The sequence below is a fragment of the Scyliorhinus canicula genome, chromosome 16 (assembly GCF_902713615.1).
Source record: "Scyliorhinus canicula chromosome 16, sScyCan1.1, whole genome shotgun sequence".
Lineage (NCBI taxonomy): Eukaryota > Metazoa > Chordata > Chondrichthyes > Carcharhiniformes > Scyliorhinidae > Scyliorhinus > Scyliorhinus canicula.
This window is the reverse complement of record NC_052161.1, coordinates 84,294,179-84,308,679: the sequence shown is the minus strand read 5'-3', so window position 1 is coordinate 84,308,679 and position 14,501 is coordinate 84,294,179. Positions and strand designations below refer to the sequence as shown.

The 14,501-nt window shown below is 58.5% G+C and overlaps 1 protein-coding gene across 1 annotated transcript in view; it reads right to left on the bottom strand.

The window, feature by feature from the left end:
* The window catches only part of LOC119979548 (triosephosphate isomerase-like), a 35,619-nt gene extending 24,027 nt beyond the window's left edge, over positions 1-11,592 (bottom strand). Inside the window, exons 1-5 of the mRNA XM_038821947.1 lie at positions 11,349-11,592; positions 4,927-5,050; positions 4,593-4,677; positions 2,730-2,862; positions 1,104-1,189 (exon numbers count right to left, since the gene is read on the bottom strand). Coding sequence (XP_038677875.1) covers positions 1,104-1,189; positions 2,730-2,862; positions 4,593-4,677; positions 4,927-5,050; positions 11,349-11,457 — 537 coding nt within the window. The 5' untranslated portion in view covers positions 11,458-11,592. The remainder of the gene's footprint in view (positions 1-1,103; positions 1,190-2,729; positions 2,863-4,592; positions 4,678-4,926; positions 5,051-11,348) is intronic.
* Positions 11,593-14,501: the final 2,909 nt, after the last annotated feature.

Below are 14,501 nucleotides of genomic sequence, written 5' to 3'. Positions count from 1 at the left end.
CTGGATCAGAATTTCAGGAAAAAGACCAGTCCCATTCAAGTGAGAATACAGTGTACTGGACCACACCCTGGAAAGGGGTTTGGGCTTAATTGATTTTGTTATTGAATTGGAACAGCTCTGTTATACACAGATTACTGTAGCTGTGTGGTGTCTTTATGTTTGTGATTGATAAAAATTATATACATATTTTATATACATGTTAACTACATTCTTAGAATAAACCTTGTTTGGATTAAAGTGCGGAGGGAATCTGATGAATCATACCTGCATCAAAGGCTTTTGTGCTCATTCTGGCCAAATTCAACATGAATGTTGTAAGTCAGGTCAACTTCAAAATACACTTTGCAGTTTCTAAGCCCTGGCCCATAACACTGTCGACGGAGAGTATAGTTTGGTGAGTTACTGCGTGCATCATGTAGACGGTACACACGGCTGACACTGTTAGTCAATGAATGGGTGGTGAGGGAGTGAATGTCTGTTGGGTTAGTGTGTCGATCGGAGCGGGGCTGCTTTGTCCTGGATGGTGTCGAGCTTCTCAAGTCTTGCGGTGAGCCGCACTCATCCAGGCTAGTAGTAGATTATCCCATCACACTCCTGATGTGTCCTTGTAGATGATGGATAGGCTTTTGGGCGGGGTATTAGTTCCCTATCACCCAAAGCTGCAGACTGGCTGTCCCACCTCTCAGAATCTCTCCAAATGGAGCAAATCAAATTTGCCATCCAAGGGTCAGACGACGGCTTCCATAGAACGTGGGAGCCATTCACCCAATTGCACCGTGACCTGTTTGTAGCCAACGGACAAGCAGAGGAATAGCCTGGTAGCCAAGAATCAGAGGAAAGTAGCCAAGAAATGAGAGGGAGAGATAGACCGGGCCGGGGGGGGGGGGGCAGCTAAACCTAAGAGGGATGAAAGGCGAACCACAGGAGAAGGGGAGGGGTAAATGGGGCACAGAGAGAGTTTTTGAAGGTTCGATTTCCATCTCAAAACATTTTGGGTTGCCACGGAGATTGGGACGCATCAGGGTACATGCGAGGAAACTGAATCACTGCCCAACTATTTCAGCAAGCCCTCTCCCATCCTTGCTCTCGACCACTTTACTGACCTGCTGAGGGGTGGCTGTCTTGCCAGTACCAATAGCCCAGACTGGTTCGTACGCCAGCACGACTTTCTCCCAGTTCTTCACGTTTTCTGTGGATGTGGAGAGAAGAGGTATCAGCTGCCTAGGCATGGTAGACGAAAAGGGGCACTTGCCACTAATTTTGTTTGACAGGTAGTTACAATGCAGCGTTCCACCAGCACTACAATCCCCGCCCCAAACAGCACAGTTCTCACCTAGCAGTGCATGCTCCTCCCACCCAACCCTCACCAACCACAGCATGGCACTCCACCAGCACCTACTACCCTCCCACAGAGCAACTCTGCCCCAGCACCAACTCTCCCACAGCACGGCACCCCCCAGCACCGACCCTCCCACAGCGCGGTGCTCCTCGGCACTGACCCTCCCACAGCGCGGCGCTCCCTCAGCACCGACCCCTCCCACAGCGCGGCACCCCCCAGCACCGACCCTCCCACAGCGCGGCATTCTCTCGGCACCGACCCTCCAATAGCGCGGTGCTCTCTCGGCACCGACCCTCCCACAGCGCAGCGCTCCCTCAGCACCGACCCTCCCACAGCGCGGCACCCCCCAGCACCGACCCTCCCACAGCGCGGCATTCTCTCGGCACCGACCCTCCAATAGCGCGGTGCTCCCCAAGCACCGACCCCTCCCACAGCACACGCTCCCCCAGTAACGACCCTCCCACAGCGCTCCCCCAACAATGACCCCCCCACAGCGCTCCCCCAGCACCGACCCTTCCACAGCGCTCCCCCAGCACCGACCCTCCCACAGCGCTCCCCCAGCACCGGCCCTCCCACAGCAATCCCCCAGCACCAACCCTCCCACAGCGCAACAGTGCCCCAGCACCAATCCTCTCACAGGGCAGCACGGTAGCACATGTGATTAGCACTGTGGCTTCAAAGCGCCAGGGTCCCAGGTTCGAGTCCCTGCTGGGTTACTGTCTGTGCGGAGTCTGCACGTTCTCCCCGTGTCTGGTGGTGGGGGGGGGGGGGGGGGGGGGTTTCCTCCGGGTGCTCCGGTTTCCTCTCACAGTCACAGTCCAAAGACGTGCAGGTTAGGTGTATTGGCCATGATAGATAAATTTCCCTTAGTGACCAAAAAGGGTAGATGGGGTTATTGGGTTACGAGGATAGGGTGGACGTGAGGGCTTAAGTGGGTCAGTGCAGACTCGATGAGCCGAATGGCCTCCTTCTGCACTGTATGTTCTATGTCTATGTCCCACAGTGCGCCGGCACACCCTCCAGCACCCACCCTCCAGCACCCACCCTCCAGCAACCACCCTCCAGCAACCACCCTCCAGCACCCACCCTCCAGCAACCACCCTCCAGCACCCACCCTCCAGCAACCACCCTCCAGCAACCACCCTCCAGCACCCACCCTCCAGCACCCACCCTCCAGCACCCACCCTCCAGCACCCACCCTCCAGCACCCACCCTCCAGCACCCACCCTCCAGCACCCACCCTCCAGCACCCACCCTCCAGCACCCACCCTCCAGCACCCACCCTCCAGCACCCCACCCTCCAGCACCCACCCTCCAGCACCCACCCTCCAGCAACCACCCTCCAGCAACCACCCTCCAGCAACCACCCTCCAGCAACCACCCTCCGTACCTGCGATAACCTTGGTCTGGGCAAATACGACCTCCTCAGTGCAGCCGCCTTCGCGCTCATCCAACTTCTCACCGATGCAGGCAATGACGCCCAAGCCGGCCTCAAGGGCATGTGCCACCTTCTGCCCAATCAACTGCAGGTCGTGGAGATTTAGTTAATCCTCGCCGAACAACACAACACACCTTCTAACCAGCCAACATGGAGGCAGCCACCCGCACCTCATTGCCCCCGTTACCAAAACTAATTCCCCAATCACTTTCTGATGGATCTGTCCCAGTCACAACTCCCTCACCTTGCCCACTGTAAAGCTCAGCTCTGCTGTTGCCAGCCCCCGCCCGTTCAGACACACACCCAAGCCTCAATACCCACCTCCCTGTGCTCGCTGACCTACAATGAAAATCACTTATTGTCACAAGTAGTAGTAGATTAGTAGTGAAGTTACTGTGTAAAGTCCCTAGGCTCTTGGTCCGGCAATGCCACCAATACAATTCAACATCTTGTTCAAATTGCTCCTCGCAGCCTGCTCCCCATCTCTAACCTCCTACCGCCCCTACAACCTTCCCCATATCTGTAACCTCCTCCAACCCCTGACAATCCTCACCATTTCAGTAAACTGCCACTACTACACTCCTCCAGCCCCTGCACCCCTCCCTATCTCTGTAACCTCCTCCAGCCCCCACACCCTCCCTATCTCTGTAACCTCCTCCAGCCCCCAACAACCCTCTCTCTCTGTAACCTCCTCCAGCCCCCACACCCCTCCCTATCTCTGTAACCTCCTCCAGCCCCCAACCATTCCTATCTCTGTAACCTTCTCCAGCCCTGACAACCATTCCTATCTCTGTACCCCCTCCAGTCCCTACACCTCGCTATCTCCTCACCGCTGTAACCTCCCCCAGCTCTTACAACCCTCCCTTCTCTGGAACCTCCTCCAGTCCCTACAAACCAGCTTACTCAAACAGGTGCCGGAATGTGGCGACTAGGGGCTTTTCATAGTAACTTCATATTTGTGACAATCAAAGATTATTATTAACTCTCCCTGTCTCTGTATCCTCCTCCAGCCCCGACATACCCCCCTCGCACTGTAACCTCCTCCAGTCCATACACCCCTCCCTATCTCTCTAACCTCATCCAGCCCCTACACCCCTCCCTATCTCTGTAACCTCCTCCAGCCCCCACACCCCTCCCTATCTCTGTAACCTCCTCCAGCCCCGACACCCCTCCCAATCTCTGTAACCTCCTCCAGCTCCTAACCCTTCCCTATCTCTGTAACCTCCTCCAGTCTCTATACCCCTCCTTTTCTCTGGAACCTCCTCCAGCCTCCACACTCCTCCCTATGTCTAACCTCCTCCAGCCTTTCCTATCTCAGGAAATCTCCTTTAGCCCCTATATCCCTCCTGATATCTGTACCTATCCTGGGAGTGTTTGATGGGGACAGTGTAGAGGGAGCTGTACTCTCTAAAACCCTGTGACGTACTGTTCAGGAATGTTTGATGGGGACAGTGTAGAGGGAGCTTTACTCTGTATCTAACCCCATGCTGTACCTGTCCTGGGAGTGTTTGATGGGGTCAGTGTAGGGGAGCTTTACTCTATATCTAACCCCGTGCTGTACCTGTCCTGGGAGTGTTTGATGGGGACAGTGTAGAGGGAGCTTTACTCTGTATCTAACCCCATGCTGTACCTGTCCTGGGAGTGTTTGATGGGGAGAGTGTAGAGGTAGCTTTACTCTGTATCTAACCCCGTGCTGTACTTGTCCTGGGAATGTTTGATGGGGACAGTGTAGAGGGAGCTGTACTCTCTAACCCAGTGCTGTACCCACTGACACGAAATTGCATTCAAATGACCGGGATCCAGACTCTTACCTACCTCGTCACACTCTCCGAAGACATGGCGCCTCTCTGAGTGGCCCAGAATAACCCACTTGCCTCCACAATCTTTAATCATCGCAGGACTGCAAAGTGAACAATATTCCCATCAGCACATCTCTGGCCGAATAGACACACACCAACACCCTGTGGACAAAGACACGATCGCAACTGAGGGACAGATGCCAGCCAGGACTACTCCGCCAAGGCAACTGTATCCTTGCGCCTGGTAGCACAAGCCATCAACCCACCCAGGGATGTTCAGCAATTGTCTCTCCCGCACCACCTCCCACCAACACACACCAACAAAATAAGGAATCAATGCACTCGAGTACCTGATTTCCCCGGTGAAGGCCCCTTTCTCCACTTTGTAGCAGTTCTGGGCCGCCACTTCGAACTTGCTATCCAAGGCCTTACGGATGCATTCGAGATAGGGAGCCGGAACTCCGAACACCACCTCTAGAGGTTAGAAAGAGGGGGGTATGGGGATCACGGGGGGAGAAAGACCGGGGGGGGGGGGGGAGAGAAAGAGGAGAAAGACGGGGGGGGGGGGGGGAGGAGAAAGACGGGGGGGGGGGGGGGGGGGGGGGGGGGGGGGAGAGGAGAAAGAACGGGGGGGGGGGGGAGGGGGGGGGGAGAGAGGAGGAAAGACGGGGGGGGGGGAGGGGGAGAGGAGAACGACGGGGGGGGGGGGGAGGAGAAAGACGGGGGGGGGAGGAGAAAGACGGGGGGGGGGAGGAGAAAGACGGGGGGGGGAGGAGAAAGACGGGGGGGGGGGGAGGAGAAAGACGGGGGGGGGGGAGGAGAAAGACGGGGGGGGGGGCAGGAGGAAAGCGGGGGGGGGAGCGAGAAAGACGGGGGGGGGGAGGAGAAAGACGGGGGGGGGGGAGGAGAAAAGACGGGGGGGGGGGCGGAGAAAGAGGGGGGGGAGGAGAAAGACGGGGGGGGGGGGAGGAGAAAGACGGGGGGGGGGAGGAGAAAGACGGGGGGGGAGGAGAAAGACGGGGGGGGGGGGGAGAAAAGACGAGGGGGGGGAGGAGGAGAAAGACGAGGGGGGGGGAGGGAAGAAAGCGAGGGGGGGGGAGGAGAAAGACGAGGGGGGGGGAGGAGAAAGACGAGGGGGGGGGAGGAGAAAGACGAGGGGGGGGAGGGAGAAAGACGAGGGGGGGAGGAGAAGCCTGGGGGGAGGAGGAGGAACGACGGGGGGGGGAGGAGAACGACGGGGGAGGAGAAAGAAGGGGGGAGGAGAAAGACGGGGGGGGGGAGGAGAAGAAAGACGGGGGGGGGGGGGGGGAGGAGGAAAGACGGGGGGGGAGGGGAAAGACGGGGGGGGAGGGAAGAAGGGGGGGGGAGGAGGAGAAAGACGGGGGGGAGGAGGAGAAAGACGGGGGGGGAGGAGAAAGACGGGGGGGGAGGAGAAAGACGGGGGGGGGAGGAGGAGAAAGACGGGGGGGGGGGGAGAAAGACGGGGGGGAGGAGAAGACGGGGGGAGGAGAAAGACGGGGGGGAGGAGAAAGACGGGGGGGAGGAGAAAGACGGGGGGGAGGAGAGACGGGGGGGGAGGAGAAAGACGGGGGGGGAGGAGAAAGACGGGGGGGGAGGAGAAAGACGGGGGGGAGGAGAAAGACGGGGGGGAGGAGAAAGACGGGGGGGGGAGAAGACGGGGGGGGGGAGAAAGACGGGGGGGAGGAGAAAGAGGGGGGGGGGGAGGGAGAAAGACGGGGGGGGAGGAGGAGAAAGACGGGGGGGGGAGAAAAGGGGGGGGAGGAGAAAGACGGGGGGGAGGAGAAAGACGGGGGGGAGGAGAAAGACGGGGGGGAGGAGGAGAAAGACGGGGGGGAGGAGGAAAGACGGGGGGGGGGAGGAGAAAGACGGGGGGGGGGAGGAGAAAGACGGGGGGGGGGAGGGGGAGGGGAAAGACGGGGGGGGGGAGGAGAAAGACGGGGGGGGGAGGAGAACGACGGGGGGGGGGGAGGAGAAGACGGGGGGGAGGAGAAGACGGGGGGGGGAGGAGAAAGACGGGGGGGGGGAGAAAAGACGGGGGGGAGGAGAAAGACGGGGGGGGAGGAGGAAAGCGGGGGGGGAGGAGAAAAGACGGGGGGGAGGAGAAAGACGGGGAGGGAGGAGAAAGACGGGGGGGAGAGAAAGACGGGGGGGAGGGAAAGACGGGGGGGAGGAGAAAGACGGGGGGGGAGGAGAAAGACGGGGGGGAGGAGGAGAAAGACGGGGGGGAGGAGGAGAAAGACGGGGGGGAGGAGGAGAAAGACGGGGGGGAGGGGGAGAAAGACGGGGGGGGAGGAGGAGAAAGACGGGGGGGGGGAGGAGGAGAAAGACGGGGGGGGGGGGGGAGGAGGAGAAAGACAGGGGGGGGAGGAGGAGAAAGACGGGGGGGGGGAGGAGGAGGAGAAAGACAGGGGGGGGGGAGGAGGAGAAAGACAGGGGGGGGGAGGGGGGGGAGGAGAAGACGGGGGGGGAGGAGGAGAAGCTCGGGGGGGGGAGGAGGAGAAGTACGGGGGGGGGGAGGAGGAGAAGAAGGACGGGGGGGGAGGAGGAGGAGAAAGACGGGGGGGGAGGAGGAGAAAGACGGGGGGGGGAGGAGGAGGAGAAAGACAGGGGGGGGGAGGAGGAGAAAGACAGGGGGGGGAGGAGGAGAAAGACAGGGGAGGGGAGAAGACGGGGGGGGAGGAGGAGAAAGACGGGGGGGGAGGAGGAGAAAGTACGGGGGGGGGAGGAGGAGGAGATAAGACGGGGGGGGGGAGGGGAGGAGAAAGACGGGGGGGGGGAGAGGAGAAGACGGGGGGGGCGGAGGAGGAAAGACGGGGGGCGGAGGAGGAGAAGAGGGGGGGGCGGAGGAGGAGAAAGACGGGGGGGGGAGGAGGAGAAAGACGGGGGGGGGGAGGAGGAGAAAGACGGGGGGGGGGAGGAGGAAAGACGGGGGGGGAGGAGGAGAAAGACGGGGGGGGGAGGAGGAGAAAGACGGGGGGGGAAGACGGGGGGGGAGAAAGACGGGGGGGGGAGAAAGACGGGGGGGGGAGAAAGACGGGGGGGGAGAAAGACGGGGGGGGGGAGAAGAAAGACGGGGGGGGAGGAAGACGGGGGGGGGAGGGCGAAAGACGGGGGGGGGGAACGGGGGGGGAGACGGAGGGGGGGAGAAAGACGGGGGGGGGGGGAAGAAAGACGGGGGGGGGAGAAAGACGGGGGGGGGGAGAAAGACGGGGGGGGGGAGAAAGACGGGGGGGGGGAGAAAGACGGGGGGGAGAAAGACGGGGGGGGGAGAAAGACGGGGGGGGGAGAAAGACGGGGGGGGGGAGAAAGACGGGGGGGGGAGAAAGACGGGGGGGGGGAGAAAGACGGGGGGGGGAAGAAAGACGGGGGGGGGGGAGGAGAAAGACGGGGGGGGGGGGGAGAAAGACGGGGGGGGGGAGGAGAAAGACGGGGGGGGGAGGAGAAGACGGGGGGGGGGGAGAAAGACGGGGGGGGAGGAGAAAGACGGGGGGGGAGGAGAAAGACGGGGGGGGAGGAGAAAGACGGGGGGGGAGGAGAAAGTGAGCAAAGACGGGGGGGGGGAGGAGAAAGCCGGGGGGGGGAGGAGAAGACGGGGGGGGAGAGAACGACGGGGGGGAGGAGGAAAGACGGGGGGGGGGGGAGGAGAGAAAGACGGGGGGGGGGGAAGGAGGAGGAGAAAGACGGGGGGGGGAGGAGGAGGAGAACGACGGGGGGGGGAGGAGGAGAAAGACGGGGGGGGGAGGAGGAGAAAGACGGGGGGGGAGGGAAGCGGGGAGGGGGAGGAGGAGAAAGACGGGGGGGGAGGAGGGAGAAAGACGGGGGGGGGGGGGGAGGAGGAGAAAGACGGGGGGGGGAGGAGGAGAAAGACGGGGGGGGGAGGAGGAGAAAGACGGGGGGGGGAGGAGGAGAAAGACGGGGGGGGGAGGAGGAGAAAGACGGGGGGGGGGAGGAGGAGAAAGACGGGGGGGGGGGAGGAGGAGAAAGACGGGGGGGGAGGAGGAGAAAGACGGGGGGGGGAGGAGGAGAAAGACGGGGGGGGGAGGAGGAGAAAGACGGGGGGGGGGAGGAGGAGAAAGACGGGGGGGGGGGAGGAGGGAGAAGCGGGGGGGGGGAGGGGGAGAAGACGGGGGGGGGGAGGAGGAGAAAGTACGGGGGGGGGAGGAGGAAAGTGGGAAGGAAAGACGGGGGGGGGGAGGAGGAGGAGAAAGACGGGGGGGGGGGAGGAGAAAGACGGGGGGGCGGAGGAGGAGAAAGACGGGGGGGCGGAGGAGGAGAAAGACGGGGGGGCGGAGGAGGAGAAAGACGGGGGGGGAGGAGGAGAAAGACGGGGGGGGGGGAGGAGAAAGACGGGGGGGGGGGAGGAGGAGAAAGACGGGGGGGAGGAGGAGAAAGACGGGGGGGGGGGAGGAGAAAGACGGGGGGGGGGGGAGGAGAAAGACGGGGGGGGGAGGAGGAGAAAGACGGGGGGGGGAGGAGGAGAAAGAGGACGAGGGGCAAGAGAGGGATGGTGCAAAGAGAGAAGTTAGACCATCGGTCCAGAATCTGCCATTTCCCCCTCCAACACCACCCCAACAACCAGGGACATGTAACCTGGGAATGTGGTGCATGGTGCCTCCTGCATTCAAATAGCAAGCTGCTATTCTTTTGGTGGGGTTGGGAGCAAAGAGGGGAGGTGCGAGGGAAACCTGAGCCCTCCTGAAGACGCTCAAAAGGTTGAAAGAGCTATTCCAGTCGTGGACCGCAAGCCTTCTAAAATGTCAAGAGGGCTCCATCCCTCTATTTTTAAACACAGTCACGACACTGAAAGGTCAGGGCTGCCCCACAGCAGTCTCTCCTTCTGCCTGACTGACTAATATCGAAGATGACAGGATGCCAGGTCAGTACAAACCTGCCGCTCGCTCGACCGACAAAGGCCGAGTGGAGCTGGAGGTCAGGGGTAAAGCATTTCTGCCACGCTCGGGTTCACTGGGATTGGGAGAAACCAAGGGGAATGGAATAATAACAGCACTGCAGCATCCACAACACCCAGTGTGAGGGGTGGCACGGTGGCGCAATGGCTAGCACTGCTGACTCACAATGCAAAGGACCCGGGGTTGATCCCTGCCCTGGATGACTGCCCATCGGGGCTGGTTTAGCTCACTGAGCTAAATCGCTGGCTTTTAAAGCAGACCAACAGCACGGTTCAATTCCCGTACCATCCTCTCCGGACAGGCGCCGGAATGTGGCGACTAGGGGCTTTTCACAGTAACTTCATTGAAGCCTACTCGTGACAATAAGCGATTTTCATTTCATCTGGAGTTTGCACATCCTCCCGTGTCAGCGTGGGTTTCACCCCCACAACCCAACAATGTGCAGGGGAGGTGGATTGGCCATGCTAAATTGCCCCTTGAATGGAAAAAAAGAATTGGGTACTCTTAATGTTTTTTTTTAAATTAAATTAAATAGAAAACACCCCAGTGTGAGGACGGTCCTCGCTACCCACAACGTCTACCGATTCCACTGCCTCCACTGGAATGCTGACTTGTCAATCCTGAAGGTCACGGAAGCAAACAGACTGATGAAATTACCCATCTCGGCATTTCCTTCTCTGTCCACAGAACAGATCGCTGGGACTCGCACCCTTTCCATCCCTGCACTCCCACTGAGCTGTGTCACACCCTCACGGCTCGGTGGTATACTCCTACCCCTACCTCTCATGGGCCCATTAAACCCCCAGAAGGGATCCAAACCATCCAGAAAGCCAATGGAACAAACAAACTTCCCACATCCTTCACCCCCTCTGAAAAAGGAGGTCAATCTGGCACCCCTCCCGATGTTTACATGGAGAATTCCCACTCTAAAGCATGACGGGTCCCCCAAAGTTTACAAAAGAAAGTCCCATTGTAAACATGACAGGTCATCAAAGCCCCATTCCTTCAAAAGTTGACATAGGGAATTCTCCCTGTAAACGTGACAGGGTAGCCAGCCACCATCCCCCATGTTGAAATAGGGAAGGCCCATTGTAAATAACAATAATCTTTATTATTGTCACAAGTAGGATTAACACTGCGATGATGTTACTGTGAAAAGCCTCTAGTCGCCACATTCCGGCACTGTTCGGGTTGACTGAATGTCCAATTCACCCAACAAGCACGTCTTTCGGGACTTGTGGGAGGAAACCGATACAGACACAGAAAATGAAATGAAAATTGCTTATTGTCACGAGTAGGCTTCAATGAAGTTACTGTGAAAAGCTCCTAGTCGCCACATTCCGGCGCCTGTCCGGGGAGGCTGGTACGGGAATTGAACCGTGCTGCTGGCCTGCTTGGTCTGCTTTAAAAGCCAGCGATTTAGCTGAGTGAGCTAAACCAGCCCCATCAGGGAGAAGGTTCAAACTCCGTAGACAGTAAACCGCACCTAGGGCTGTAAACCACACCACCGGACGACAGGTCGTCAAGGCCCGACCCCCTCCGACAGTTTACATAGGGCGGTCCCATTGTAAACGTGACAGGTCAGCCAGGAAGGAACCCCCCTCCCCCTCTAAAAGGTTTACATTCAGAATTCCCATTCTAAACGTTGAGTTCCCAGCTGGGGCCCCACCCCCTCCCAGCTGGGGCCCCACCCCCTCCCAGCTGGGGCCCCACCCCCTCCCAGCTGGGGCCCCACCCCCTCCCAGCTGGGGCCCCACCCCCTCCCAGCTGGGGCCCCACCCCCAGTTTACATAGGGATTTCTCAATGCAAACGTGACAGGTCCTCCTGGCCCCGCTCTTACCGGTCTGATCGTTTATCTTGGCCTTGTTGATGCTGCAGACCAGCTCGGTCAACGCTTTGCGGTTGCCGTTCATCTTCCAGTTACCCCCAACGAAGAACTTTCGGGTCATGGCTGCGGGAGATTATGTTTAACTGACTTTCCTCTCGGTGAGAAATCGGAGTGAGTGAGGTGCCGGGAGCCGAGCACGGAAACCAAATAAGGACAGGGGAGAAAGGAAGGCGACTGAGACAGAGCGGGTGCTGCGCGGCTCCCTTTATAACCTGACCTCCGCACACGTGACCTCGGGGAGGGGCTCAACGGTCGCGTCGCGCGCTCTGCTCCCTCCCCCACTGTGCCAGAGGGGCGGAGAGAAGCGTCCGATTGGCCGGCTGCCCCCACGTGGGGTCCTCCCTTTTCCTCTCAGCATTGGCTGCAGGAGGGTTGGCTGCAGGAGGGTGCGCGGAAGGGCGGGGCAATACCGGTCTCCCCGGCAACTGACAGGAGCTCAGCTCCCCCGCCCTACCATTGGAGAATCGGCTTCACCCGCCCCGCCCTCTGGGAGGTCTGCCGTTCTTTGGGGTGAATTGGGGGGGGGGGGAACAACCCCGTCTCATCGTCATTGGCCAAAATGTTAAAGCCCCGCCCCCCCCAAACGGTCCGCCATCTTTGATAATGGCCCAACCGTCTTTTTTAAACATCACAACACCGCCTCGTTTCACTCGCCGCTTAAGCCCCAAGGAGCGGGAAAGAGGTGGAAACAAAATCCCGTCGGAAGAAAAGGAACAAGAAGACGGTTTCCAGAATCCTTCACGGCCTACGGGCTGTGCCAGATTGGGCCGGCGCCATCATTAGTGCTGGCAAGTGCCAAGGAGAGAGGGAGAGCAGATCTCGTTTAATCTTCTGATCTCATCTTGTGGCTGGGGGAGGGAAGATTCCAGAACAACTTTCGAAATGGGAAAAAAGAGATGCAGGAACTGGAGCAACCTTTGCACAGAGATAAATGAACAAATTATAAATCTATCTATTTATCTATAGTTGTGGCGCAGTGGTTAGCACTGCTGCCTCACAGCGCCAAGGACAGGGTTCGATTTCGACCTTGGGTAACTGTTTGCACTTTCTCCCCGTGAATGTGTGCTTTACTCCCGGTGCTCGGGTTTCATCCCACAGTCCAAAGATGTGCAGGTTAGGTCGATTGGACATGATCAATTGCCCCTTGCTGCCCAAACAGTGAGGTGGTGTGACGGGGATAGGGTGAGGGCCCTGACCTTCAGTTAGGGTGCTCTTTCAGAGGTTTTGTACAGACTCAATGGGCCGAATGGTCTCCTCCATTGTGAGGATATTGCTATGGTTGTATGATGTGTATGTATAAAATTGATTGCATTCTCCTTTGCTATGAACCAGTGTGGTATAGGGTGGGCCAAATAGAATCCCTGCAACTCTCAGGCAAAGTGCAAACTGCACTTTGCAGAGACTCAGCAATGTCCTTGTAAGGATATTGCACAATAGCAGCAGCCAATTCGTCAGCTGTCAACTTCCCCGGCCAGCCTCTGCTCACAGTCAGCTGCATTCTGCACTGCATTAGCACATGTTGCATTCCCCTCCACTTGCATTCTCCCATCTTCCCGCCCCCTCGCATTCTCCCATCTCCACTTGCATTTCCCCCTACCCTTGCATCCCCTTCCTCTTGCATTCTCCCATCTCCCCTCGCATCTCTTTCTCACATTCCTCTCCCCCTACATTCTCCCCATCCCCTCACATTCTCACATCTCCTCCTTTGCATTTTTCCACATTCACTCACATTCCTCCTCCTCTCACCTCCCACGTCCTCACATTCTCTCCTTCCCCTCACATTCTCCCCCTCCCCTCGCGTTTCCCCTTCCCCTCACGTGCTCCCCCTCCCTTTGATTTGGATTTCCTGCATCATCCCCACTGCAGAGGCTGTTTGAGTTGCACTTGCTGCATTGCAGAGGTTGCAATTGTTGACTGAGATGCATGCTGCTTCCCCTGCCCTGCACTCACTGTATTGCACCAACTGCAATTGTGAATTATATCTATTGCAATTGCTGTTTGAGATGCATCCCCTGCAACTGCTCCAGTTCACCAATTGTAATCACGCTTGGGCTGCATTCTGCACCCTGCAACTAATCGTTATGGTGTATTCTCTCCACTGCACTGCATTGGCTCCAGTGCACCCACAGCCGCTTTTGGATGTTCATCCACCGACACCTGGCAGGAGCCCGAGGGGGAGGGGGTGAGTTCTAAGCACATGGACAAGGCATAGACAAGAGGAGAAACTGGCACATTCAGCCCCCTCAAATTTCCCACTGCCCCCGATGGAACCATCAATTCTACGCACACGTGCTTGTAGGATTAGAATAGCGGTTTTAATACACTTACAACAGAGCCAGCCTGTTAGCCGTTGAACTTTCGGTGAACTGGCTGGCTGACTCTGTGGCACGGATCTTTATACAGCAGCTCCAGGGGGATGAGTTCAGCGCGGAGCCAAGGGGGGAGCCCAGTACAAACTCTCGAGTACTCCCAGAGCTACTTCCCCTGGTGGTCAGGTAGTGCAACTGCACTTACAATATTGATACATATACAGTAGTCCCCCTTTATAACGCAGGTGTTGGGGTCCAAGACAGCCATCTGAGCAGCGGATATCCACGATGGGGGTTTTAAATTTATTTAAAAATCTATGCATTCGCTTCCATTGTGAGTCTACGGGGGGCGGGGGGAGAGGTCAGACCCCCGTAGACTCACAATGGGAAGCGGATGCATAGATTTTTAAATAAATTTAAAACCCCCATCGTGGATCTAATTAAAACAAGCACTGCTGCATTTTTAACAACTTAAAAGTTGGATTGGAGGGAGAGAGCAGCCGGCAGTATCAATTTCAGCGGCCAACTCACTTTGATCCGGAGAGGGAAGCTGCTCTCTCACTGAAACAATCAGCCGGCCGCTGAAGTTAACACTGCCGGCTGCTCTTTCCCTCCAATCAGCCGGCAGTGTCAATTTCAGCGGCCGGCTGCTCTCTCCCTCCAATCAGCCGGCAGTGTCAATTTCAGCGGCCGGCTGATTGTTTCAGTGAGAGAGCAGCTTCCCTCTCCGGATCAAAGTGAGCCAGCCGCTGAAATTGACACTGCCGGCTGATTGGAGGGAGAGAGAAGCCGGCAG